The sequence below is a fragment of the Anas acuta genome, chromosome 3 (genome assembly GCF_963932015.1).
Source record: "Anas acuta chromosome 3, bAnaAcu1.1, whole genome shotgun sequence".
Classification (NCBI taxonomy): Eukaryota; Metazoa; Chordata; class Aves; order Anseriformes; family Anatidae; genus Anas; species Anas acuta.
Genome location: NC_088981.1, coordinates 8,763,333 through 8,788,951, shown reverse-complemented (window position 1 = coordinate 8,788,951; position 25,619 = coordinate 8,763,333). Strand labels below are relative to the sequence as shown.

General features: G+C 40.7%; 1 protein-coding gene across 3 annotated transcripts in view; it reads right to left on the bottom strand.

Moving 5' to 3' along the window:
* Window positions 1–6,353: 6,353 nt before the first annotated feature.
* AFTPH (aftiphilin) overlaps window positions 6,354–25,619 on the bottom strand; it is a 47,061-nt gene continuing 27,795 nt past the window's right edge. Inside the window, exons 7-10 of one of the 3 annotated variants that reach the window (XM_068675595.1) lie at window positions 18,962–19,022; window positions 17,164–17,247; window positions 13,025–13,148; window positions 6,354–7,567 (exon numbers count right to left, since the gene is read on the bottom strand). In XM_068675595.1, coding sequence (XP_068531696.1) covers window positions 7,423–7,567; window positions 13,025–13,148; window positions 17,164–17,247; window positions 18,962–19,022 — 414 coding nt within the window. In that variant the 3' untranslated portion in view covers window positions 6,354–7,422. The remainder of the gene's footprint in view (window positions 7,568–13,024; window positions 13,149–17,163; window positions 17,248–18,961; window positions 19,023–25,619) is intronic. The other 2 variants (XM_068675596.1, XR_011094401.1) reach the window with 2 other exon arrangements.

Sequence of the window (25,619 nt, the reverse complement as noted above, 5' to 3'; positions counted from 1 at the left end):
CCGGGGAGAATTGGCTCCGGCTGCCTCCTGAATGAAAGAGCAGCTTTCCTAAGGACTGAGCTCACCCTGCCAGCCTGCTAAGGAGCTGCATTGATTTGAAACCTAAAGGACAGCTGTTTGTTCCTCCCTTTCCACCCTGCTTCCTCCTCCCTGGCCAAAAGAGGAGGAAAATTGCCAGAACAGGCTTCATATAGGTGGACAAGGCAACGGAGAGGGTAAAAAAAAAAAACAACAAAAAAACAAACAACACAAAAAACCACACACATAAAACAACCCACAGCAGAAAAGGAGGGAAAATTGTACCCTTAAAAGCACAAAGCATCCATACAACTGCTCACTTTGCCATTGTCAGAGCAAGGCAGCTTTGTCCAAGAGCAAGCGGAGCAACCTGCAATAGTCCTAACAGCTGCAGAACACCCGCTGCCAGCTGCATGGTGATTTTTAACTCGCTTCGGCATTAACCAAGTGACAAAAGGCTTTAGTGCTCCTAATGAAAACGCAGTCCCAGCACTCAGTAAAGCAACGCGGCCATAAAAAAAAAAAAAAAAAAAAAAAGCCCTTCTTGCTAGAATTCTTGTGCAAACAGGTTTCAAGGCCAAGTTGCTGAGATTCGGACAAAACATTTGATGAGATTTGGGGCTGGGGAGGGTGATGAGAGGGAGAGTTTGGAGGTGCTTGTTGGGGATATTTTGTGTCTTTCAGCCTATCTCCAAAACAGAGAAGCTTTTATATTTGTTGGGTTTAAGAAGCAAACACAACCAGAAAATGCCTTACGGACCCCTGAGCCAACCTTTACATGTTTTGAAGGAGTCTGTTAGATACTTTCCATGCTGCTCAACTCCCGTGTGATCTCCCCGCACTCTTCTCCAAGACTGCTCTGAAGAGCTGGAAGGCCTTCGGAAGAGATCCAGCAAAACTTGTTGACTCCTTTTCTGTCAACTCCTTGGCCTGATGCACATACAGGAGTAAGAGAAGTGTCAGCCCAGCTACCTGGGGAGTGTCTGCGCACCGCTGCCAGCGTTCACTTGCTCTTTCCAGGGCAGTCTCCTCACACCCTTCTTTTCTCCAGCTAAAAGGGACCTGAAAAACCAGCTCCAACCACAGCAAAACTTACAATTCGGGCAGTATCAAAGCTCCACAGACCGGGACTAGTGCTGGAGAAGCCAATTTGCCTCTTTACCACTAGAGCTGGCCTCGCTTACAGGTAAATCCCTCAAAGAAGGCGCTGCAGCAATGCCACCAAGGTGGTTGAGGTGTGGAGGGTCCTGTTCTCACCAAGATATGAGTCCACAAAGCTTACCCCTCCGCAGAGCTAAGCCAGCTCTGATGGTGCAGTTCTTTAGGATGGAGTTGAACACCACAGTGGTCTTTGGGGTTTGCACCACAGCAAGGTTTGTGGTGCCCTCTGCATTACAAGGCCACGGTTACCTGAGGTAGGCTGGACAAGTCCTGCTCCTACAAGGCATCCTCCTGAAGGCCAGTCAGCAGGTTAAGGTCTGATCCAAAGCACTTGCTTTTCTCCCCTCGTGTAAGGCCAGTCTGAAGACCAGCTCAGATGAGACAACACTTCCTGCCATTTATAAGGGTAAGGCTGTCTTGAGAACCACACCTGGCTTCAGGAGCTGCGCTCGCTGCAGTTCTCCACTCTCTGAAGGAAACAAACAGTGAGTGTTTTATCGCTTAAAGATTTAGAAACAATGGGGACACATTTCACTGGAAAAGCTGAGACAAAGGCAGGGTGGCTGAGCAGGGCTGAAACTGCCCCCCCCTGCTCTCCTCCTTCCCCATTTGATAACTTCAGTGCTTTCAGTTCAGGAGGCAAGGCTCACACGATAACAACAATCCTGGTAAGAAGGCTGCGTGTATTCTGAGGGGATTTGCTTGCTAGACCTGGAGCAAACCAAGCAAATGCTTGCAGCGTGGGACTGTGCGCATGTGTACTCACAAACCCCTGCTGGTGCAGACCTCGAGGGTAAGTAAGGCTCAGACACCGCTGCCATTTGAAAGAGAAGTATTTTTTTTGGTCCCCTTCACATTCTACAAGTAGTCCCAAGCCTTATTTAAGGCACACAACCCAATTCCTACATGAAGTACAGGATTAGGAACCTCCAGGGGTACTTGCCTTAACATCAGGTGAGCGGGGTCCCCACAACATCAGTGGATCTGCAAAGGAAGATTCAGAGCCCCTAACCTAGGAAAATCTCTCTCTTTGGTGACCATACAGCAAATCCTGCTGCCAGACAACGAGCCTTTGAGGCGCTCCTGACACCTTCATCAGCCAAGTGCTTCCCAGACATCCCTGGCAAGCTACAAAGATGAGCGTGGCATATCAAACAGAGCGCATCTCCACAGCCCTGCTGTAAAGCAGGGATAACACATCTGACAAGTTTGGGAACAGGACGACGAGATTAAAACAAGAGCTCCAGCGGTTTCAGGTACTTAGCACATGCACCTAACTCCTGACGTGGCAGAGCCCTTAATGTATACAAAACGAGCAGAGTTAACTGCTTCAGCTGCCTCCAGGAGCAATTAGCATTTCTGCACAGCCCAATCAGGCAACTCATGCTGGGCACCAAATGACAGAAACGTTTAAGTGAAAGAAAAAAAAAAAAAGAAAGAAAAAAAACCTCCTGCAAAAGCCAGCCGGCATGGGCAGCCTCTTCAAGCCAGAGCATCGCCACTCCACCGTGCCTGCTCCATAGTTTCCACACAACGCCATCCTTCCTCTGAAGCTACACGAAGCAGGGGCCCTGCAGAGGAGAGTTTCACTACGCTGATTCAGAAAATAAATCTGTGCAGGGCACGAGGCAGGGACCCAGCGAGGACAGTACAACAAGCCAGCAGCGACGGTCACGTTGCAGGTGCGTGACGGGACAGAAGCTGCAGCTCCAAATCACAGCAGCCGAGCTGCAGTTTTGGGAGGCTGAGGTTTTTATACCTAGAGTGTGGATTTTTAATGTACGCCCTTATTTAAGAGGAATTTCTAAAAGAAGGTCTTCAACATCTGGACTTGTATCAGTGTTAAAACACGCAGAAGCAGCTGCATTTAAACCCTCGTGTCTGCAGGGCAGCTCTCGACAAAAAATAGTGAATAGCAGCAGCAGGCTGCTGCAGCGCGTGTAACGCACACTCACCCCGTGGGTTTGACACATTTGCTCCGCAGTGGAGCAGTAATACAGAGACTCGGGCCTCCGAGGCTCAGTTCCAGCTTCTGGAGAAAAGCAGCCAGTGGGCACAGTGTGTGCCTGTAATCCATCCCAGGCTTTCTCTCCTCTCCAAGTGCCCCGCTCCTCACGCTTGTATCCAGCTTTCTCCACCACCTGCTCTTCCTAGAGCTGTCTCAGCTGCCTGCATCGAGCTTCACCTTCTGATTTCCCCTTCTCAGCAATTCTCTTGAGCCTTATATTTGCTTCCAGCTCCTCCTCAACCTGCCTCCAGCCCTCTGAATCTGAATGAGGCGCTTCTCCCCCTTCCCTTTCACGCTCCTGGTTCACCTAAGGGAGCACACCAGGCTGCTCGCTGCCTTTAACATCTGTGCTCTTCAGCACAGAAGCCAGATTATTAAAAACACCCCTGCTTTTTGAGCAGACACTCCTAGAAACTGCTACACAATTACTAGATGCTGTATACTACCATAAATTACACTCAAGAGTATTTTGCAACCATCCTGTTTGAAGATTGCTGAAATACATACAGAGGGGCAGAACTGGAGCAGAAGAGCTGCACCTGGAGGGAAGCGGTGGGGCCGAGGCCGATTCACCTGTTATACACACAGCAAAGTCTCCCTCGCATCCTGCCAAAATCACTGGATGATCAGCCGAAGCGCAGCGGTCCTGCAGACAATGACACACCAGCAGTCACACGGGGATCCCACCACCACGTAAAATCACGCCCACCGACCCGAACCCGACGTGACGAAGGGTTAACGTCCGCGCGCGCTAATTGCGATCGAGGGCATCTCCGAGCATTTCTTGGCAGCTTTCTTCTGGGGCTCTCGAAACGAAGCTGTCAGGCTAATGGTATTCTGAGGAGGGCTTAACATTTCAAGTGCCGCGGGCAGCGCGGCTCTGCGAGCACCTGCAGCAGGTGGTAGCGCTCCCGATAAGTCAGCGGCGAACCGGCGAGTGTCAGAGCGCAGCCTTTTGGCTAAGACAAGCAGAGCTCAGCTCTTCCTAGCAGTCATTCAGGCTCCCGCGGCTCGCTTCACAGTGGGAGCTTTGGACTTTGCTTTATGGCCACCTTCCAGCCCTGGCGGTTGCATCCTAACCAAGTGTCCTTCGCTGCTGCTGTCGGCCGAGCGCAGAAGCGCCTCGCTCTCCGACGCCGCCGTTTCTCGAGCGAATGAGGTGCCCATCGACGCCTCCGATGACAAGGCACAGCACCGTGTAGCTGCAGGAAGGACCAATTACCACCCTGCCCATGAGCGTGCTGGCGAGATTCAACCCGATAAGGCACGGTGCCTCAGTGTGAGCAGCACCGAAGGGCACCCCCGTGCCGCTGGATCCGCTAGACGAAGCTTTCTGCATAAGAACAAAGCTGCCTTTACGAGACAGGAGAGGTAGAAGTGTCTGTCCGTCCATCCCATAATTGACAAGGAAGGAAGGGGATTTAGGAGACAAAAATCAACACTACCTTCTTTCAGGCAAGCGGCATCCATCTCGGACGGCTGAATCGAGATGGAAGATCGATGTCTTTCAGCAGGGGGAAGGTCTGTGGGACGGAGCTTTTATTTTTCATTTTTTTTTGGCAGAAAACAACATAAAACCCCCCATAAACACACTCTAGGCAGCGCCAGGCTTCACGCAGCGTCAGATCGGTCCATCAGTCACACCCGAGATCGCCTCTTCCCCCCCTCCCCCAGTTACGGCGGGCCACCAGTACGGCACTCGGGGACTGGGAAGACAAATGGGCAGCTGCCTCTAGAGGCAATTGTGAGGAGACTAAAGATCAACTTGCAGCTGGCACTTCCACCCCCACCTCTCCTTAATACTTCAGTCCACTCCCTGCCAGACAGGGATCATGAGTCAGCTCCTAACCATATTCTCCTGGAAACAATGGCTCTAGCTCCGGAGTGCTGCAGCTACACCACCGCTCCGGCTCCGAGGGACGCGGGGCAGCTCCGCAAACAAAAGGGCTGGTTTTAACCTACGAGCACCAGGACTGAGCGATATAATAAGCATGCACCAGAGAATACGATGCTAAAAACCCAGGAGATTAGCAAAGCAAATTTCGAGGTGAAACAAGCATGAAGTCAGCGCTGTAATAAAAATTTGCTGAAGCAAATGCAAGGTGTTTTTTTTTTTTTTTTTGGGGGGGGGGGAGATATGAGGTAAAGCAGCTGGCTTTTGCATAAATCTTTTCAACTATAAAAGGGTGTATTTTATACAAGTGCATTGTACACAGCATCGCTAATTGGAGGGCAAAGGAGCTGGTTTAGCCTTTACAAATTAACTTTATCACAAGCAGAGGAGCTGCTCTCTCAGCTCTGAGTGGCCGCCACTCACTGAGACTCCTCCAGCCTTCACACAGGTGGCACTCCATCCTGCACTAACCTCTCGAGGACATTTGGACAGGGCTCCCTAGGAAGAAAAAGTTTGCAAGGACTTTGTTCCTTACAAAGTTTTCAGCTTTTCAGCCACTATCATCAAACTCAGATTAACTTTTCTGCCCCAAGTGCTGTCGGACAATGAAGAATTCAAAGAAAAGGTGAGAGATGCAGTGGAGATTTCTCAGAACTAGATGTCAGCTGAGGAACTGGTGGTGACCAGGGAACACTTCAGGAGCTGAGTACGTACAGAGGGTTAGCTACATCGATAGAGTCTATACCCACACAAAGTGCCCTTAAGGAGCATCAGCACCCAAAGCATACCTTACCTGCAGACTTTCTGCTCTGAATAGTCCAGGATATCCTCTGATGAGAAGTTGCTGAAAGAGCTACAGGGCAAGCTAACACGTTAGGAAACTTGCTATGTTTACATTTTTTAATTCTAGCTAAGAAATACGTAAAACCAACTGGCCCTTTGCACCTCACCTGACTTTGTGTTTCTTACGCTTCAGTATTGCCTGTTACTTTGAAGAAGTCTCAAAACCAAAACATCAACGTGTCTTGAGCCACAGCGCCCTGTAAATGGGAGGCCAAACCAGAAGACTGCACTGTAACAGATTCAGGGAGATGGAACAATAAAGAGGAGTCTGCTTCTCCTTCTGCAGGACCCTGACAGGTGTGTCTTGTGAGAATACGCAGCACAGATTAGGAGGTTCTACTGTTAATGCAGTGCATCAATTTTGCTGTCAACAGAAATATGAATAATTTATACATCCCGTATAAAAAGATGGCAGACTATATACATATATATCTTTTAAATTATTTTATTTTGTGTAAGCTAAAAGGAAATTTACACACTTAAATCTCAAAAGACCTTGGGCATGCACATTGACCTTTTTAGAGGTTCTTCTACATAGCTCTCTTTTTTCCATAGGAATTTCCCCGAACATTTACAACCCATAGTTTTTACTGTATATACAGCCTAAAACCATAGCAATCTATGATTATGTCATTTTACACTGTGCAAAATCAAACATAAGAATAGTGGTACAACAAAACATAAAAATTTTTAAACAGATAAATTTCATTGTAAAGACATTCATATAGTTTTGGTCCTTCTTTTCCAAATCAAACCGATTAAAAGCAGATGACCTTCTAATGACCCAAAAATCAAGTGTTCAGACAGTGATCCATAACTGGAACAAGAAGTTACTGACAGGATACCTTTCAAAAGGCTATATAGTGACAGAGCCATACTATTTAAGTTTAAGAACATAAAAATTGATCAGCCAACCAATCAACCAGGGGGAGGGGAGAAAGGGAGAAGGAAAGAAAAAACACATCTTAAGCTTGTTAAAACAGAAAAGAAATCATTGGGTTTTAAAAAACAATAACTGAAAACCCACAATGTAACTTTTTTTTTTTTTCCAGCAAAAAGTATTTTAATATATGCAGGAAAGAAAAAGACGCTCAATGCAATCTGAAAACCTTTGAAGGGGACTTCACATATTGTGAAAATCGACGTCTTCATTATGTGTTTCTAGGATTCTTTTTTTTTTTTTTTTAAACTTTTTAAAGTTTTGTAAGAAGGACACCACCAGTGTATTTCACAAAGACATAAATGTATACACCCCAGCACAACAAAAAGAATAGATCTTCAAAAAGATTTACCCCCAATTATTTACATTTTTCTCTAATATAAATTTAGGACTCCAGTATGTAAATAAATATACATAACTATGTATACCTTTCTAGTGCTGCTTACCAACAAATCATCTGAACTTGATTTTTTTTTTTTAATTAAAGCAAGATTGCTTTTTATGACCCCCAGAGGGAAGGAAAAAAAAATCAATAGAAAACGTCCAATTCACATCACTTTAGTCTACCTTTTCTTGGCAGCTTGTCGAAGGTGTTAATGTGGCTGGGAACATCAACACCTTGGCATGCATGAAAGTTAAGTCAGGAAGGCTAGAAATCACCTTGGCAGCCTCTTCACTAAGATGTTCTTCCTTTTTAGGCTTCCTGTTGAGAAGAAAAGAAAAAAGTGCATTAATCCAGTACCTGATATCCCTTGGATCACTGAAAGAATCACTGATTGAAGCAGTGTTCTGTCACTTCGTCTCCCACTGACAAGCACTTCTGTAAGCTATTTGAAGCTAGTCTAATGTTATAATACCTACCTGCCTAACAACAAAATGTTAACACGGGAAGTCAGCAAAACGTTCCTGAATATTGTTGCAATAAGGAAAAAAAATATCTATTCAGATGCTAATTTACCATGGGGGGGGGAGCAAGTTCCAGTGTGCCATTCTGGGACTATTCACTTGAAGAAACAACCAGACTCATATTTTAGGGTTAAGACAATAGGAACATTTCTTTTAAGCTACCTAAGTTCAGTATAATCTTTCGATCTAAAATGGAAATATTTTGAAAGGACGTGAAGAAGTTCCTAACTTACTCCTTTAATAAATAAATACAGGTACTTATGCTGCATTTCCGACACAACTGCGCTCGGATTATATACCATACTGCTCTACATCATGATCCACAAGCCCCTTTCTCCCCTCCAAGGTCTCATCATCATCGGAAGGTAGTTCACTGCTGGCAGCTAACTCGCTTTGAAGTGAACGAGGTTGTGTAGCCATAATGATGCACACAGCAGTTTGGGAACCACGGGTATTTACTTCGCCTTTTGCATTATTCACAAGAATTACTGAGCACAAATGAATACAGAGGTCTGAATCCCACGTTGCTTGGTTCTCACTGTTATGCAAGAAACTCACATTTCCTAAGCAAAATGAAGGCTGGCTCAGCCTGTTACAGAAGTGCCCCTCTCCTGCCTCCTTGGTGCTTTATCTTGAAGAATCCTGGCTATTACTAGAGAAACGAATACTCCATCAAATGTTATTCCAGGTCCAAAAAGGCACCTGCTACTCCCTGCAATAACAGCAGAAATCCTAGCTAAATAAGCTCTCCCATTATGGGGCAAAAAGCTGAAACAAAAGGCTAGGAACAAACGGCTTTTCCATACACCATTTCAGAAATTTTCTTTCTACACCTTATCTTAGCTATAAAACTTTAAACCGTACCCATGAGAGGGCAATCACCACTTCAGTCACGAAGCAGCATATAAGTATATGTCTTTTTTGTCAGCACACATCAGGATTGTTCCCTGAGCTAATGAGAGACCAGGAGAAAGCAAGGAGCCACATGGTTGCTTCAGCAGCAGTCTCAGAATTTCTTGGCTACGGGGGACAAAAAAAACGCTCGAGTTAAACTCATCCTTGCCATCAGTGATCATTGTGTTGACACTGAGCTATCAGTTTTGTTTGCTACTTGAAATCTCCACTTGATGAAAGATCTCTAGATGAGGCAGTATAGATACTAAATCTGACTTTCCCTTGCTAGAATAGCAATATTTTCTTTTCTCTGCTGCAGTGGAATTTCATGAGCCACTGACTAGGCAGATTACCAAATTCTGGAGGATAAACAAAGCTGTGTGCTGGATTTGCTGAAGGAAGAAGCAGAGAGCCAATATGTGCCTCCTTCTCTAACAGCTTCACAGTCACCACTGTGTGCACTTGAAGGACTATCTCTGAGCTGTTGAAATGTGGTTGTCACCCACCACTGTGTTATCAGTATCTGGTGCACTATTAGTAATCACTTACCACAAGCCTCTTACGGTACAAACTCCTGGTGATCAAGGACTTATAGCTAACAAAGGAGTATTTGACAGAGGAAGCCAAAGGAAGAGGGCTGACTCAGAGATCTGCATTAAAAGGAGTTCCTGCAATTGTAATCAGGCACCGAGATGGAGCTCACACACTCCTTGCTATTTATATGCCTCTTCCTCCTCTGCTCAACTGTGTCACGCGGAGAAACGGCACTGCTGGGTCCCAGAGGCAGCGCTGCACTTTATTTGGTGTTGATATGGAGGACCTTTATCACAGGGCGATGCTCTTGCTATCCTAACCAGTGTCTGCAACACCGCTGCAGAATATGCATGCCAGCGAGCACAGTCAGATGTGAATCTTGCTCGATTACTGAATGCTCCCCTCCTGGTTGGAGACCCTTTGCAGTAATTTACCTGCTTCATGTGCTCTGCAAAAAGTACCAATGAAGGACGGGCCAACACACTTACATACCAAACGTTACTTAACTATGACCAAGTCACGGCTATGGATCCAACCACCTTGCCAAAGCTCAAAACTTTTTTTTTTCTTTAAATCATCTCAGTGCAGAGAGGGGAGGAGATTGGCTACATCTCCACTCCTCAACAGAAAGGGGTAGGCTTATCCAAAAAATAATAAAACCAGACATTTTGAGTACCCCTTCTGGGTAACAGAGCAGTCAACACCTTCAGTAGCAAGTATCACCAGGGCAACCCTGACCAACTACTCATTAGCTCTCTATAAACCTAAAAGACAAAGTATCATCATCACTGCAGACTGGTTTTGCATCAAATTCATTCAGGTTTTAAAACAATCTTCTACAAAACACTTTACCCCCATCCACCTCTTCTCTTACACTAGGTTACATTTCCTCCCAAGACAGAGAACAGAGGGAATACCTTTCCCCAAGCAATTACGCCAGTCCTTCTACCTGTTGGCATGATGTTTCATTTTAAAGGCACATTAACACCAAGCTGCAAGAACTTAGCCAAACTGACAAGCAGGAAAGACGCTGGAAGAAGATTTAGCAAGAAATAGGGAATGCTTTGTAGATGTGTCGCTCACACCTTAGGGGTCTGGTTTACATTTCAATCCCTTCCTGAAGCATTCAGCCTTTCAAGACTTCAGTGACCTCTCATGTTTGCAACAGTTTTTGAGGATAACACCAAAAAGGCCAGGCTCTACTAGAAACAGTGATGAGAGAAACGGGCTTTAAAAATTACTCTGTAATTAAGAGTTAGCCTGCTCCATCCAATGCTGCCCACAAGGAGCATTTCCAGTTTAAATGAGGGTTTCAGCCAGTTCTTGGAACAGTATCAGTGCTCTGCTTTTCTTCAGAAAGACAGCAGATAAACTTTTTATCTCTGCCAATTCTACAGAATTGGGCAAGGCTGCAGAGTGTCAGTGGAATGCTGCACTGGAGCACTGGCTTTCCATACTGCTACCTTCAAGGTCTCAGATTCAAGCTGGGAAGTTTCCTCTCCTCTGCAAGCAAAAGATGGAGGTATTTCAAACCGAGATGACTGCTCACATGGCTGTCCTACAGTTGAATAATGGTACTTTCCCTCTAAACCCTAACCTCAAAGCTCTTGAGTTCAGACAAGTTACAGACAGACATGGGGTAGTTTTAGCACAACTGAAGTAGCCATCAAAGTGGTGTTAAGCCACTGGCCACATCTTCTCCTGCCTATTTGTCAGGAATGGCTAAGTCTGTTTCCAAGCTACAGCACGCAGATCGTCTTTGCTGAGCTGTCTGTACTCAGCCACTCCTATTTTAAAGATTTCAGTTCATGACAAATAAAAATTTCAAAAGAAAGACAATTTCATTAGGAAAAAGCTAAGACACTGGAACATATTTAGTATACTGTTGAGACAAGACCTTATCTCTTTGAAGGGTTCTGCCTTCAAAAACTGAAAAGCAGACTGCTTTTAGTTCGCAGAGCACAAAATCAGCATAGATGAAAAACTTGATATAAAAAAATCAGAGTTGACAAAGAGCCTACAAAATGTGTTTAACACTGAAAACAGCTGCTTTAAAACAGCTGATCTGTGTGCACGTCTGAACTTAACTGGTAAGCCTGAGGTCTCCAGCCTTTCCCTATAGGCAGCTATATTCCTACAGCACAGATCCAGAATCTCTTCATATCACTAAGAGATACTGTCCAGAACTGGCGAAGAACTTTGACATCTAAACAGCTCCAACATAGCAAATAAAAGTTTCAAGTGTGCTGTGGAAGCATTTAAAAAAAAAAAAAACTAAAAAAATCCCCACCCACACATCAAGAAAACAATACAGAAAATGAAGGTCAACATTCATTTAAGCAAAGCAGACTACCCTGCTCATTTGTAAGGAAAAAGCAAGCTAAGACATCTTAAAGGTCTGGCAAGCAAGGAGGCAGAAATCTAAAAGGGAGATAAAGAAAATAATAAATATACATTTGGAGTTTGGATGCCCTGCTGCAAATTTGCGGTTACTTTTAAACTAGACTTGGAATATATGACAAAGTTATTTCAACTGCTGCTAAGTTTTCTATTTAGCTAGTAAAACTAACTTTTTTTTTCCCTTCTCAGTTGCTTATCTTCAGAAGTATACATCCTCCATGGATAGAAAAACAGGCAATCCAAAAGCAGAGAGAAAAAATCAGCACTGAGGAGTGGAGTTCCCTCTACTGGTTCTCTCCTGAAATTTCACGGAGTGTTGAGCTTTTTTTAAAAGCTGTGTTCACTTTTAACATTTTCACTGCAAGAAAACTAACACAATCATAATGAAAGAACATGGTCTAAAAGAGCCATTTTTACTTATTTTAAGAAAGCCTGTTATCTTCAAACATTAAAAATCCCTACATATGATGCAATTTTTGTGTGTGTGCGTGTTTTAAGTGCTATGATGCATGGAAATCCATTTATTTAGCTATAGAATTATGAATGAACCCTGAAGCTCACTCAGAGTGAGGACATCTTACTGTTTATTAGCTGTGAAGTAACTACATTTATAAATATCTACGAAGTAAGCATGTACTTCCTCAACGATAGGAGCATTTCACCCTGGGAGAATCACTCAGCAATTCTTTAATGGGCACAGCCACTAATTCCATGTTAAGACAGTCCAGAATCCTACTGTTAAGATGAACGTTCAGAAAATAAGCACAAAGAATAAAAGTGTAAACAGGGAAAGAATATTCTGTACCCAATTCAACAGGTCTGATTTCAAGGAAGACATTTGACAACTAAAGTCTGTATATAGAGTCCCTATAGAACAAAACGCAGAAGAACCTTGCATGAGATCCATGAGACAGAAAGGACATCCTAAACAAGCTACATTTTACCTCCTTAAAAAGGAACTTGCAATAGCAAAATGAATCTGATGTTTGGTCACTGAAGTTTTGATGGATGTTAGAACTATATCCACATCTATGAATTATGTAGAGGACCTACCAGTGCCTTCTGTCAAAGTCCTAACAGTTTGAATTACGAGGTTCAGCTCACCCTTCCATTCTTAGAAATCAGTTCTGTTCTTCAGAAAGTCTTATCTTTCAATCAAATATTTGGTTCCTGCTTTTAAAGTGACTTTTTTCTGTCGGCTGAAAAAATGTTTCCCATCTTACCTTAGAGTTTTGTGATAATTCAAAATATGAACTATAGTGGTAAGAATTTCATATTTGTAACATGCAACTTTCAGTTGCATCTTAAATGTAAACCTTTTGCTCATTCAAGAACTTCTGACCTGAAATGTCACACACACTCACTCCTCTCGTTTTGCCTCGCTTTTTTCAGGGAGGGGGGTAAAAGCACAATGAACTTTATTTACCTTGTGGACGTGCTTGCCTTCTCCACTGTGGACATGAGTCTTGCAAATGCATCGGTCACTCTGTTGCTTGCATTGGAAGTTTCCAGTTTTGAGGTTGTCAATTCATACAACTCAGGATCCACACCTTATAGTATAAAATGATAATCAGTGATGGTTGGAGACAAGCACAGCCATAATTAGCCACAGACCAACTTGCTAGAGACTGTTTTCTGTAAACATCTGAATCATTTAAAGTTTCAAGATACATGAAAAGAACGTGACAGAACATGTCCGTGTTTCTAAAACAGCGTCCTCTCTCCCCACCCTTTTCAGTAGCTTTTTAGCTGCATTACAAAGCGCACACACCTTGGATCAAGTCTGGCATACAAGGTCTCAGTCTAAGAGTAAACAAACAATTTGATTTTACCTTTTAGAGCAAAATACCTTTAAAAAGGTCAGTTTGGTTAAAGTGGATTGTTTCAATTGCTTCAGCTCAACTGTTTCTATTAAAAGAGTGCTGATGGTTGACAGCAGCCAGCTCTGAGATTATACACGACATTGGCATGCATTATAGCAAGTTTAATATCTTGCTTTTCACAGGAGGTTCCATTATTTATTTTATTTATTTATATTTTGGAGTGAGGAAAAACAGCTTTTCCAGTGCATACAAGTGGAATAACATTAAAAAAAAAAATTAGACAATCACATTTATAATGCTACCAAAATCCTCAGTCTGTGCTTCCTTTTCTATCTCCTTTATCTACAAAGCATCGAGTATCTGGAGGTTTCAGCCTTGATTTCAAAGCTTCAGATGCCATAGGTCAGATACTGAATTCTGACATTACACGTGTTGCAAATCGATCTCAAGTTTTATCAGCAGAGGTCATTCTGAAAACAATGGAAACTTGCCTGACCCCTGCCCTCCCTAGATAGAGGTGAAATTCTAACTCTTTAATATCGAGCATTGTATCCCGGTAGGGATATGTATCTCAGTAAGGATACTGGCTCTAAAACTTCCAGATAGCAAACACTTTCTTTTTAAGAAGTGCCTAGAAATCAGAATTATTAAAATCTATCAGGACTAACATAGCACATTTTGGTGCTCAGAAGCATTTTAAATTGGTGATACTCCTTCAGGTATGTTTTCAGCTATTTCATGCTTCATGGTTTGAAAATGAAGTGCACATATATGCATCATCCACAGTTATAACTAACTTTCGAAAATAGTGTAGAATTTGGGCAGAAACATCTTGTTTTTTTAGACATCTGCATTCTAAAAAAGCGTAACGCTGATGTCAGCTGGTTTGGACAACACAGAAACATTTTGTACGCCACTGCAGAACAACCTCTGCAAACACTTGGACACAACAGTCCCCTGTAGCTACCTAGCATAAAAACTGTATTTGTAGCCTTGTATGTTGATGACTGTACTCAGTCTACTTGCTTGGATTCAAGGCATTTTTAGAAGTACTCCTGAAATATCAAGCGGTAACTAAATTGGAAAAAATCCTGTGCCTACTGTCCTTCCTTTTCCAACCAGTAATTGTAGTACTGTGTGCACTAAGAGGTGAGGCTAATAATCCTCGTGACTGCTTTGCATGAGCTCTTCCCAAGTAGTGTCTTGACCACTCGTTATTTCTGCAAGAGTTAAATACTCCTTCATTGTTAGGAAGCTAAGCCAACCAAAAAGCAAAATTAAGAAAATAATCTGGTTAAGCTGTGGGGGCAGAGGGGAGGATTTGCTCCATTTAATATGGAGTTTATTAGAAATTAATCAGCTCTCCTTTCAACCTACATGTTTTAGTCTGGATTTTCAAAACAAATTTCATCCAGTTTCAAGCAAAACATCAAAACATGTGCTGCACTGAGACCAGTATACCATGACTTTAAGTACTGTCAGATGTTTACAGAACTTGGAAACAGGAAAACGCCCAACTAGTCCATAAAATATCCACTTTCAAACAGGGAGAAGAAGACTCGAAGAAATACACTTTGACTTGCAGAAGCCCGCGAAATCCCATTAAGGTACAAATTGTAAGACTGAATGAAACGAGGAGTTCTTTGACGTGCAACTCTGCAGCAGGCATTAAATGCAACCTTGTGGATTACATCATTCAGATATTCACATTTATGGTCCTGAATTCGTTTTCACTGTAACGTGATGTCACTGCTCAGTTTACTGTTCCGTTAGACACCTTTTACTCAGCTACGTTTATGTTAAGCTACCAACATGACAAATAAAACAGAGTAAATCTGTGGGAACATACTGGAAATGAGTAACTCCCTGTTCATGATGTAGAGGGTAAATTTTTATAAGTTATTTTGGCAACTGATTAGATCAGACTGAGAAGAATAAACCATAGACCTACAGTAAGTAAAGCTAAGGTCTTCAGGGAAAGAACAAACCTCTACTACTGATAAAAAGGTTTATTTTTAAGCCAAAAGATTTAACAATTGGTCTTTTTTTCTTCTTTTTTTTTCCCCTTTTCCATTTTAAGTAAGAGTTGCATATTCTCCATTTTATTCAAATTATCAGAGAATAGCTAAGGAAAGCACCGCAAAACCTTAATGAGATATTAAGGGAAAGTTAGCCAACCAAACCCCACACAAAGCTCCTAAACACACACACACAAACACATGAGCTGCAAGCCAAGAAACAAATGACTTTCCCAGAAACAAGTCAGGAGGAAAGAAAAGCAAAAACTTAAAACAGGCACTACAGGGGATACGAGGGGAAGGTGATGATACCTGTACTTGATGAAACAACAACAGGAGAAAAAAAAAAAGAAAGAGAAAGTGCAATAAAAGGCTAAGGGAGTATCCCTCCAGTAACCACTTTAAGTGTGCACAGCAGCAGGATAAAGGATCGTACCCGACTGCACAAGCAGTGCATGTAGTGGGCACTGATGCCAGTATGTCAATGGACTTGCACATACTTCTCAAAGAATCTGTAAGACTTGAAAATCTCAAATTTGCTACCTGTCGCTTTCATTACAGATCTGCTATCTTTCAGCTCTATAAGGATATTTCTCACTATTGGAGAAAAAAACACATTTGTATTGGGATGAGGTAAAATTGCCCTCAATGATCAGATTGCAAAACTGAAAAAGCAGGTTTTTAACAACAACAAAAAAATACAACTCTAACTGTAAGCACTTCTTTAAAATACAGGAGAGCTTCAAATCTCTTAAAAAAAAATGGTTTAACCAAGAAAACTTGGTTTCTTAAAGTAATTAAGATGCAAAAAGACCATTCTTATGAAGAAAGTGATTATTGTGGCTTCCCAACTGCTGCCAGGCATTGTATTGAAAGAATATTTGCCTTATCTGCTTAGACTATGCACTGGGATAAATCCCCAAAGTGTTCCCTCAAGTTCCTGAAGAAATTTATTCGAAGTGTAGGTTTTCACAAGCTCCCACAAAATACTCAAAGCATGTCAAAACCATATGATAAATGAATTCAATTACTTTCACATTTTTTTCAAAGGAGAAAGTGGTATTTTCATCTCCTTTTTAAGTTGCGGATAAAATGCTTTAGTTTTATAATTAACATTCATGAACTAACGCCCCCCAAACATGCAACTATCCTTATTTTCTATGATGAATGCAGTTAAAACACTTTTTTCACCTTATCATTAATATTAGCAATTCACACAAAGAAAAAACTTACAGTCTACTGGTAGAAGGCAATACCAGCTGGGTTGTGATACGTTAAGGCCTGTAACTTTACATTGGCACACCTTCCAAATAACAATCACAATCATATAAATGAGTGTCTCCACATTATAAGGAACAAGCCTGGTATTTTATTTTTATTTTGGGGGGAATAGTCACATCTGCAGCTTTTTCAGTGAAGTGCTTGGAAAAGTTAACTTCCAATCTCTCTCATTCGAAAAAAGTGTTTTAACATCTTAATTGCAAGAGCAAAAGAGCCATTCCTTAAACGTGACAATACAGAGCTGACAGTACCTTTTAAATACTTCGCACTTGATACAAAACATCAGAAAACAGAACACAGATTAAAGGAAAAATGCAGTAGAGAGACATTTTAGAGAAACACAATGTAAAACTTCTCCTTGTTTATAGGAAAGTCAAGTGATGTGCTCATGCTTTTAGTAAGTTGTTATAATATTATAGTTGTGGTTTTAACACTCTGCTGACCTGGGATTGTGGTGGTGCTGCTAGAGCTACTGTCATCCACGGGCCCAAAGAAATCAAGGTTCAGAAGAGTGGAACCTCCACTAGCTTGAAATTCAGTGACCGTGTTGGTAGGCAGCCATATAGAAGGTAAGCCAAGGGAGGGGTTTATGTGTAAAAAGGGGTAAGACACACACTTGAACATGCAAGTTATAATTAGTACTCAGTACACAATTTAAAAATCGACATGAAAACATTGCTTACAGTATTAATTTGTACCTTCTAAAATGTTAACAACTTAATTCAGTGCACATTTCCTCATGTACAATGCAGCAAGGAAATCAACACTAGTAACTTCAAAATAGAAATATTTATTTCAATCTAAAAATGAAAGAGAACCAGCAAGACCCAGAGAGAAAGATGTAATCAATTAAAGGGAAACAATATATATGTCAATTGATAATTAGAATAGAGTGGGCTTTTTCTCCCCTCAATGAAATGGAAAGTCATTATTTCGTCAGGAAGACTTAGCAGGTCCCCAGATAGCAAAGAATCCCTCTTCCTCCCCATCCCCCCCCCCCCAAAAAAAAAACCAACTACCAAAAAACACCGTTAAAGTTTCATATATTAGCTTTAAGCAATCGATTATCATTATCTTAAAACAATGTGAATACGTGGTAATAGATGCCATTCTTATATCCAGTTCCTCACTGGTAAATTATACTGTTCCCCTTTAGTACTAAAACAGAAATCAAACCAAGATACATTTTAAAGAAGTTGCTTGTTAAAAAGAAAGCACGATGATTTGACTGAAGTAATAAGACACCAGACAACAGCAAAAGAGTCCATCCAGGCTTTCCTTCAACACCATGATATCACTATCCAAACTGTTATATCCTATATGTTCTGAAACAACACCATGAGGCAACACCAAAGCAGTAGAGATGCAGTTTCTTTTAGCCTGCTTTTGAACAACTTATGCATTAACTGTTGTCAGCAGGCTCCTCTTAAAGGTATCATTTTCTTTACAGGTCTCTAGCCTGTCATTCAAACAAGTTTCCAAAACTTGTTTTATCTCCTTTGAATAAACTTACATTTCTGAGACTGGAGGTGATGGAACAACTCTTTGCTATTAAAATAGACTTAGGTGAAGGGTCTTGTAGGTGATAACTATATACATTTGCAGATACAAATAACTTTGTAGCTACCTCTTCAATAAATTAGCTCTAATTAACTACTATTGAGTGTAAGCAAAAGTGGTAACAGATGATGTCACATTTTTGAAATATAAAATTATCTGTAAATCTGAAAACTTCCAGGTCAAGAAGTACATCTTTTGCAAACAGTTTGTGGTTAAAATATTGTGCTTTGAAGTAGCCACTATACACAAGTTTTTCATTCAAAGGATGTCTAAAGAGACACTTCATTGGTGAAAAATACTTTTACAAAGTATAACTCGTCACTCTAAAACGTTCATTTATTCAGAGTTTCATTATAACCTGCAGTTATTTATAATGAAGTGCTAATATTGCCACTGTGTCATTAGAATATGGCATGACTCTAAAATAATACTTAACTCGGTATTTTTCAGACAACATGATATTTCACATAGAGGTACAGTTAATCAGAAAGAAAGCCTGAATTTCCAAAGTTAGGAGTAAGAAATAAATATTATATATATTTATATATGTATATATATGTATGTGTGTGTGTATATATATATATATATTTAAAAAAATAAATCAGCAGATAGATGTTTGTCTGAACTTTGTAGCTTTCTTATCTCTAGCTCTGGTGCTAGAGGCTCTACGGAGAGACGTACCATCTAAAGGGTTAGTAAGGCCACTGCTACTCCAGTCAAACTGGACAGGTGGTAGAGATTCCTAGAGTTGAAAAGTCAGAAATCAGATTTTATAGTCAGTACAGGTTACAACAATGCAAAGCAGTTCAAACAACAGATTCTTTAGCATCTAAATACTAAAAAGACAAATGAATGAGCAAGCCCCAACTTTCGCGAGGGGCATATTTTCATAATATGCACTAACAATCTGAAGGAGATTTGTTTTACTACTAAATTCTCAACAGTACAGATTAGGTAACTCAGAAAGGATTTGCAAATTAACTAAAACATATGAATTGGATAAAACCATTAAGGCATAGTTGAAAGTAATATTAGTTTCACGGAAGATGAGGCATTTTGCATAAAAAGTTGTGTATATGCGATTTAGAGGGCAATTTTAGAATAGGGTTATTAGTGAAAGCCATCTATACATCCATGCTTTGACCTGATTATAGACAAAGCCTGTTATTTACCACAAAAATACCCCATGATTCTTTTTCTTTCTTTTATTGGAGGGGTTTTAAGAGAGAGAATCCCTACACATGAATAACAAACTATTCAAAAATAAATTCTCACATGAAAAAAATATCCTGTGATTCATTATCCTTTAATGATCATATCAGGTATCTAAATAAACCACTGGTAAGATGAACAAGAGGAATATGGAAACACTGACTCCTTCTGGGAGTCCATCCTTTTCATTTCCTCTTGTTCAGTCTTCTGCACGCGCACACACACACACATGTGAATCAAACAAGCAGCATGGACCATGTTTTACAAGGAAAGTCTGTTCAGGGGTAGCATAACTTGCAAGTGCTGTCCTCCTGTATTCTCAGAAGACAAACCGATAGGACAGTATCAGAAATGTCTGAGATAAGTAGTAATAATGCACTTTTGTGCAAAAAAAGGTGGAAAAAGATGCACCTTCAGTTTCACAAGTTTGATACAACTTAAAAAAAAAAAAAACAAAACCAAACACTTGTGGAAGAAAAGCAACTGAAGTTCTCCACAACATTATTTAAGATGCATCACTAGTTGTTGAGCTTTCAGTGGCTGAGACATAGCTTATGTTTGCTTTTGGAGAAAGCTGGGTTATTTATTTTACTTTTAAAGCCTTAAAGCATGAAATAATATTCAGATTCATGAATCAAGACCATAACAACCTGAGCTAGCTTTGTACAACTAAGCTAACTGTAAAAGGCTTTTGTTAGGGGATTGGTATTTACAGAAAGAAAAATAAAGGGAGCTGAAGACTTCTGTATTTACTTATAGTAAAAGCCTTGCCTAGAAAAATCTTTCCTACTTAATGACTTGGAAATATTTCCAGTACTGAGGAACACAACTAGAACAGTATTCACTCCGTGGAGCTTAAGGAGCTGATGCTACATTTTTTACTTTGCTTTGGTAATGAAATTACTGGCACTGAAACGACTTGGATGGAAAAATCCTGTTACCAGTGTGAAAGCTAAACCTGATGACATAATGATCACTATGATCAGCAGCTTGTTTAAAGTTTGGCACACCAAAAATATATTAACGTTAAAAGGAGTTTTAAAAAAATAAAAATAAAAGGGAAAAATGGAGGCTGGTATGATGGTCTAGAAGTTTTCTGCAGGGAACAAAATGAAATCAGAGTGAAACAAAGCTCCTCCCTACCAACCCTGACTTACTGAGGAACACCCACTTCATTTTGTGTCAAAAGATGAGTCAGGACTGATGAGTCCTGGTGAGGCTGAAACAAAGTAGTATGCAAAAGGTGGTACCAATGGCTGGCTAGGCTTTTCCCTTAAATGATTACATGATTCTCAGACTTGCTGAGGAGAGGGCAAAAGATGCAATGAATTCTTCCTAAAATGCTGGGAAAAAAAGAAAAAAAAAAAAAAAAAGATACCTGACTCTAAATCAGCAGGTATACTACATACATCATTCTGTTCCGTGGGATGAGGCTATTCTGCTGACTTCAACTGCTTGTAAAAAAAGGGGGTGGCAAGGAAATCAGACCTCATCCATACAGGATGTTGGCACGCCCTGGTCTTTTCATCAGCAAGCAAAGTGAAAGGGGAGGGCAGAAACAAAAGCCAATTAAACAGAAAGGAAAAGTCTTCAGTTCCTAATGTCCTTGGCCCTAAGAAAACTACCTATACACCTGAACACAGCACTGAAATCTCAGATAATGGAAACATGCCCTGCAAATAGGAATATAACATTTTGTCTTTTGGAGACTGCAAGGTTGCTAGACTACTGCATTTACAGCCATTATTTTAATAATATGTTTTGAAGAAAAGCACCCAATCTAGAAGAATATTAAGATTCAAGGCAATCTGCTCTCACTCCTCCCTCCATATTATATTACGGGACATGGTACAGAAATGAAAAAGTATACTCAACTGCCAGGGTATTAGTCTGAATGTTAAGGAAGTAAGAAAGAGAATACTAAAAAGCCTGCTGGCTTTACTGCATCGTATTTCAGTTGATGAAAGCAAGAGACGTTTTTCACATGGCAGTTTTAGAATGGTATTATGCAAGATTTTTTTCCTAATTCAAAAGATTAAAATGTAAGCGTTCGCCTCCATGCCAATTATTATCCAGGAAAACTAATTTCTACCTCCCCTCCAAAAAAAGGTAAGTATTTTGCTGTCTTAAAGCTAAGGGAAAAAAAATAGGAAGGCTTGTAATACACATATATTACAAATGTTTAAATAGATCCCACAAATGAGCACCATAAACATGACTTTCAGAAAAAGGTTTACACAGACGTAACTCATACATTTCATTGTGTGTGACACGGGCAAAATTACGAGAGCTCTAAAATTCACTTTTCCTCAGACACCACCTTTAAGTGACTTTATAGTACTTGAATAGTACGTCCTATAATATCTCTTACCTGCAGGTTTCTCTTTCTGTCAAAACTACGTATATTCTTGGATCTTTCTCCTATGTATAACTGGAGAGCAGTTCCATGATGGAGCCTTTGGCTGGTGGCCAATAACATGGTAGTTTGCATCTGTCATTGTTAGAAGTCCTGATGGTCCCTTATGTAATTAAAAGTGTTTTTAAAGACTGTCACCCCATGGGGTTTAATTAAGGTTCAGTCCCTAATACCCAGCAAGTATAAGATGCATATTCTGTTACAACATGATCTCTAATTCAGTAGCTTACACATGTGCAGATGTATTGTAATAGGCACCTGCAGAAAAGAATTGCTGGTCATTCTTTTCTGGAAAGGTCTGGGTCACTGCAGTTTTCTATTCCAATATTAAGCTTAAGCAAAACTAAACAGATAAGAAACTGCGAAGTTATCCTGTGTGCTGGGACAAAGTTACCACTAGTCTCTATCAAAGAGTCCCAAACAGGGAGAAGGGGATACTTTGAAGCAACAGCAAAAAAAGCAGAAACATCTCAATAACTCTTTGCTAGAAAGCCAGCAAGAAGATAAATAAACTTCAACACTATACTAACCATAGAACAGTATCAAATTAAGAGAAATCAGGCAACATTAAGGCCAGACAGCAACCTTTTTGACAAACATCCGAATATATTTTAGTTGCACTGCCTGAAGGTGGTCATGGCCCGCTACAGAAAAGAAGGGTACCTGTCTCTGGGGTTTCTCAATCAATGGTTGCCTATTGGAGCAGCCACTCTTATTCCTCGTGTGTCTTGATAAAGCCATGCTCTTATGTAAAGGTAGAAGTAATCAGGGGATTATTTCATATTCTGTTCGCTGCCTTAGAGTTATGAGCACAGGCAAACAGAGAAATAAAAATCTCCAACTGTCAAGATAAACAAGAGATCAAACAAAAAATTAAGACACTAACTTCAAATACAAAACCCAGTAAGACTGCAAGTCACCCTTATACCAAAGAAGGTGATAGATCAATCAGTAGCTTAACTTCCTTGAGAGGACAAATCATTTCCAAAATACAAAACATTGTCCTTGCAACTTAAATTGCCCAGACTGGAATTTGCCCACTGTACTTCCTTAACCTATCAAACCCAGTAAGATTCTCTGCAGGGAATGAGTCCAAAACATACAGGATTTATATAATAATAACTACAAGAGATTATTGCAGCTGATTTGCTTCTTTTTTCCCCTCAATCTTTTGATTTATAATGTTCTCCATTTCAAATCTCTGCATGCTTTCCTCCATTCGCCTACAACCAAGATCTAAGAAGGTATTTCTGTGCTGCTACAAATGCTCTTCCCACTCCCACTTCTGCATCATGACAATCTTTCTTCCAAAATCCTATTCCATCAGAAGTCATACACACAGTCACTGATCTGTACACAAGTCCCATAAATGCCAGGCTTTCAACAAAGGAGAACTCTTTTCCTTCCCTAGGCAAAGCATAGGAATATTTTAACCAGGGCCTCTCCTTCCAACAAGGCAGCCAATATTATAAAGTTTCTGGATACAAGAATGACCCATCATCATTGAAGGAATCCATCAAAATGAAGGAATTTGGAAGTTTCACCCAACTGACGTGTGATTATTTTGTTAAGCTTGAAGATACATAGTTGTGCCTAAATTACCTGTGTTTAGAATAAGAAGTTTCAGGGTCCACTAAAACTGCCTATTGTATTTCCATTGCATATTAATGTTTAAAGGACAATTTGTAACAAAATGCTCAGGAAAGCGAGGGCGTATCTTCTCAATACTGCTAAAATCCAGGATATTCCTAAGAGGCAGTCTAGTCTGCACAATGTGAAGCAAAGCTGATTTTCCCAAAAGCATGCAGAAGCCACCAAGCATTAACAGAAGATAATGCCAAGAAAGAAAAAAGGTCTCCGAGGCATACAGTTGATTGTCCATGCCCAGAAGCTTAATGTCACTTAACTGTGGCCCAGAAGCTTAATGTTACTTAACTGTGGCCTCTTAGAGCTCTAACCTTTAAGAATGCTAATTCATCTCTTTCCCCAAACTTTTTTTTTTTTAAACTATTTGTCTTCCTGGAAAAATACAACAACAAAAAAATAAAAATAAAATAATAATAAAAAACAAACAAACAAACATACACACAAAAAAAATCCAAGCCAGCAATGCAGACATGGAAGCTTCTTACATGTATTCACAGGGCTGCAAGTACTGAACTGAGTTGGCCTTGTCAGAACAGTAAGCAAGGGGACCAGATAATCAAAGTGTGACAAGGAATTGGATAGTCTGCTCCAGGAGTACCCAGAAATACAAAACACTCATAACTAGAGGGGATGAAGAAGAAAAAAGACTTTGATAAGTAGAGGGTCTTATTTTCAGCACTCAGCACTAGACTGCCAGGCAACTGAGAAAATAGCATGTCAGAGATGCTGCTAGCTTAGGCTCTTGCAGCTCTCTACAACACAGCATTTAATATGTCTCCTGATGTAGGCAGACAGACCCTTGAATTCTGCAGAAAGACAGCGAAATTTTCCTGCTCTATTCATATACAGAAGTTACACAATGATTTCTTCAGCTCAGACTGGTTGCAGGAATCATTGTTACCTTTTCTAATATCCGGTTCAGCAGCTCAGTTCCACTACAGGATTTGTGAGAGGCAGTATATATAGGAAGTGTCACCAAACATGTACATCTCTATATCAAACAGCCTCAGTTCTGAGCCTACTGACATACTGCTCTTCCAGAATGAAAAAAAAACTTGGATACAAGCATGTCAGTTAGAGCTCTGCACTATAGCAGAGCAAATAGTGCAAGATAATTGCTATACTCAGAAGTACCCAGCATTTCTGTTAGGTATAGCAAGCACAAGGATAATTCATTCTGGAATGCCTTCAGTCAGAAATACAGACAGTTACCAAATGCTGGGCAAATTAAACAAGACCTGTGCTAAGGAGGAACACAGCTGACTGAACACATGCCAAGTACCATGGTAGTGACACTGAAAATTAAATGTTTCTGCATATCCTCCTAGCTAGCTGCCAACCAGACACACTGCAACACACGACATATAAATGGCCTTCTAACACCAGAAAAACAGAAACAAAGAATTCAAAAGCCCACTACTAAGCTCCTCTGAACTCACTTTGTATCAGGCTTAGAAGACAGAAGCCAGAGAAGCAACTTAGAGCTGTCCAAAGGATAATCATTCATGAAAATCTGGCACGAAAGGCCAGCAGAACTCAGAAAATCAAAAAATCAGTTATTTATGCTTGCAATGATTGTACCCAGAATCTCTTTCCAGGCAATTGGGCTGCTTTTTATATTACTCTGGAAGAAAAAGTAAAGGGACAATCAAAAAGCGCATGAACAGTATACCTGTAAATATAATAGTTTAAAACAACAACAACAAAAAAAAACAAACTCAAAACCCAAAACCAAACAAGCACTGTCAAATAGGTAGAGTGACTTCCTACAATAAGTGTCAGAAAAATCAAACAAAAAACGTGTAGTGTAGAAGTCCTTCCTCTGACTAGTTGCTATGTACCAGTAGATATCATCAGGACTCTTAAATGCTGGCCACCAACCGCTACAGTCTTATCATGAGGACTCCCTTCCAGTCACACATGAAGAGTAGATCCAACAACAAGACTTCAATCTGACAAAAGGAACACCTGCCCTTTACATACAGGTGCTGTTGAATACAGATACTTGGAAAATGAAGGAAGAAGCAAGGCATCCCATTATTTCCCTCATTCTTTCTTTCTCTC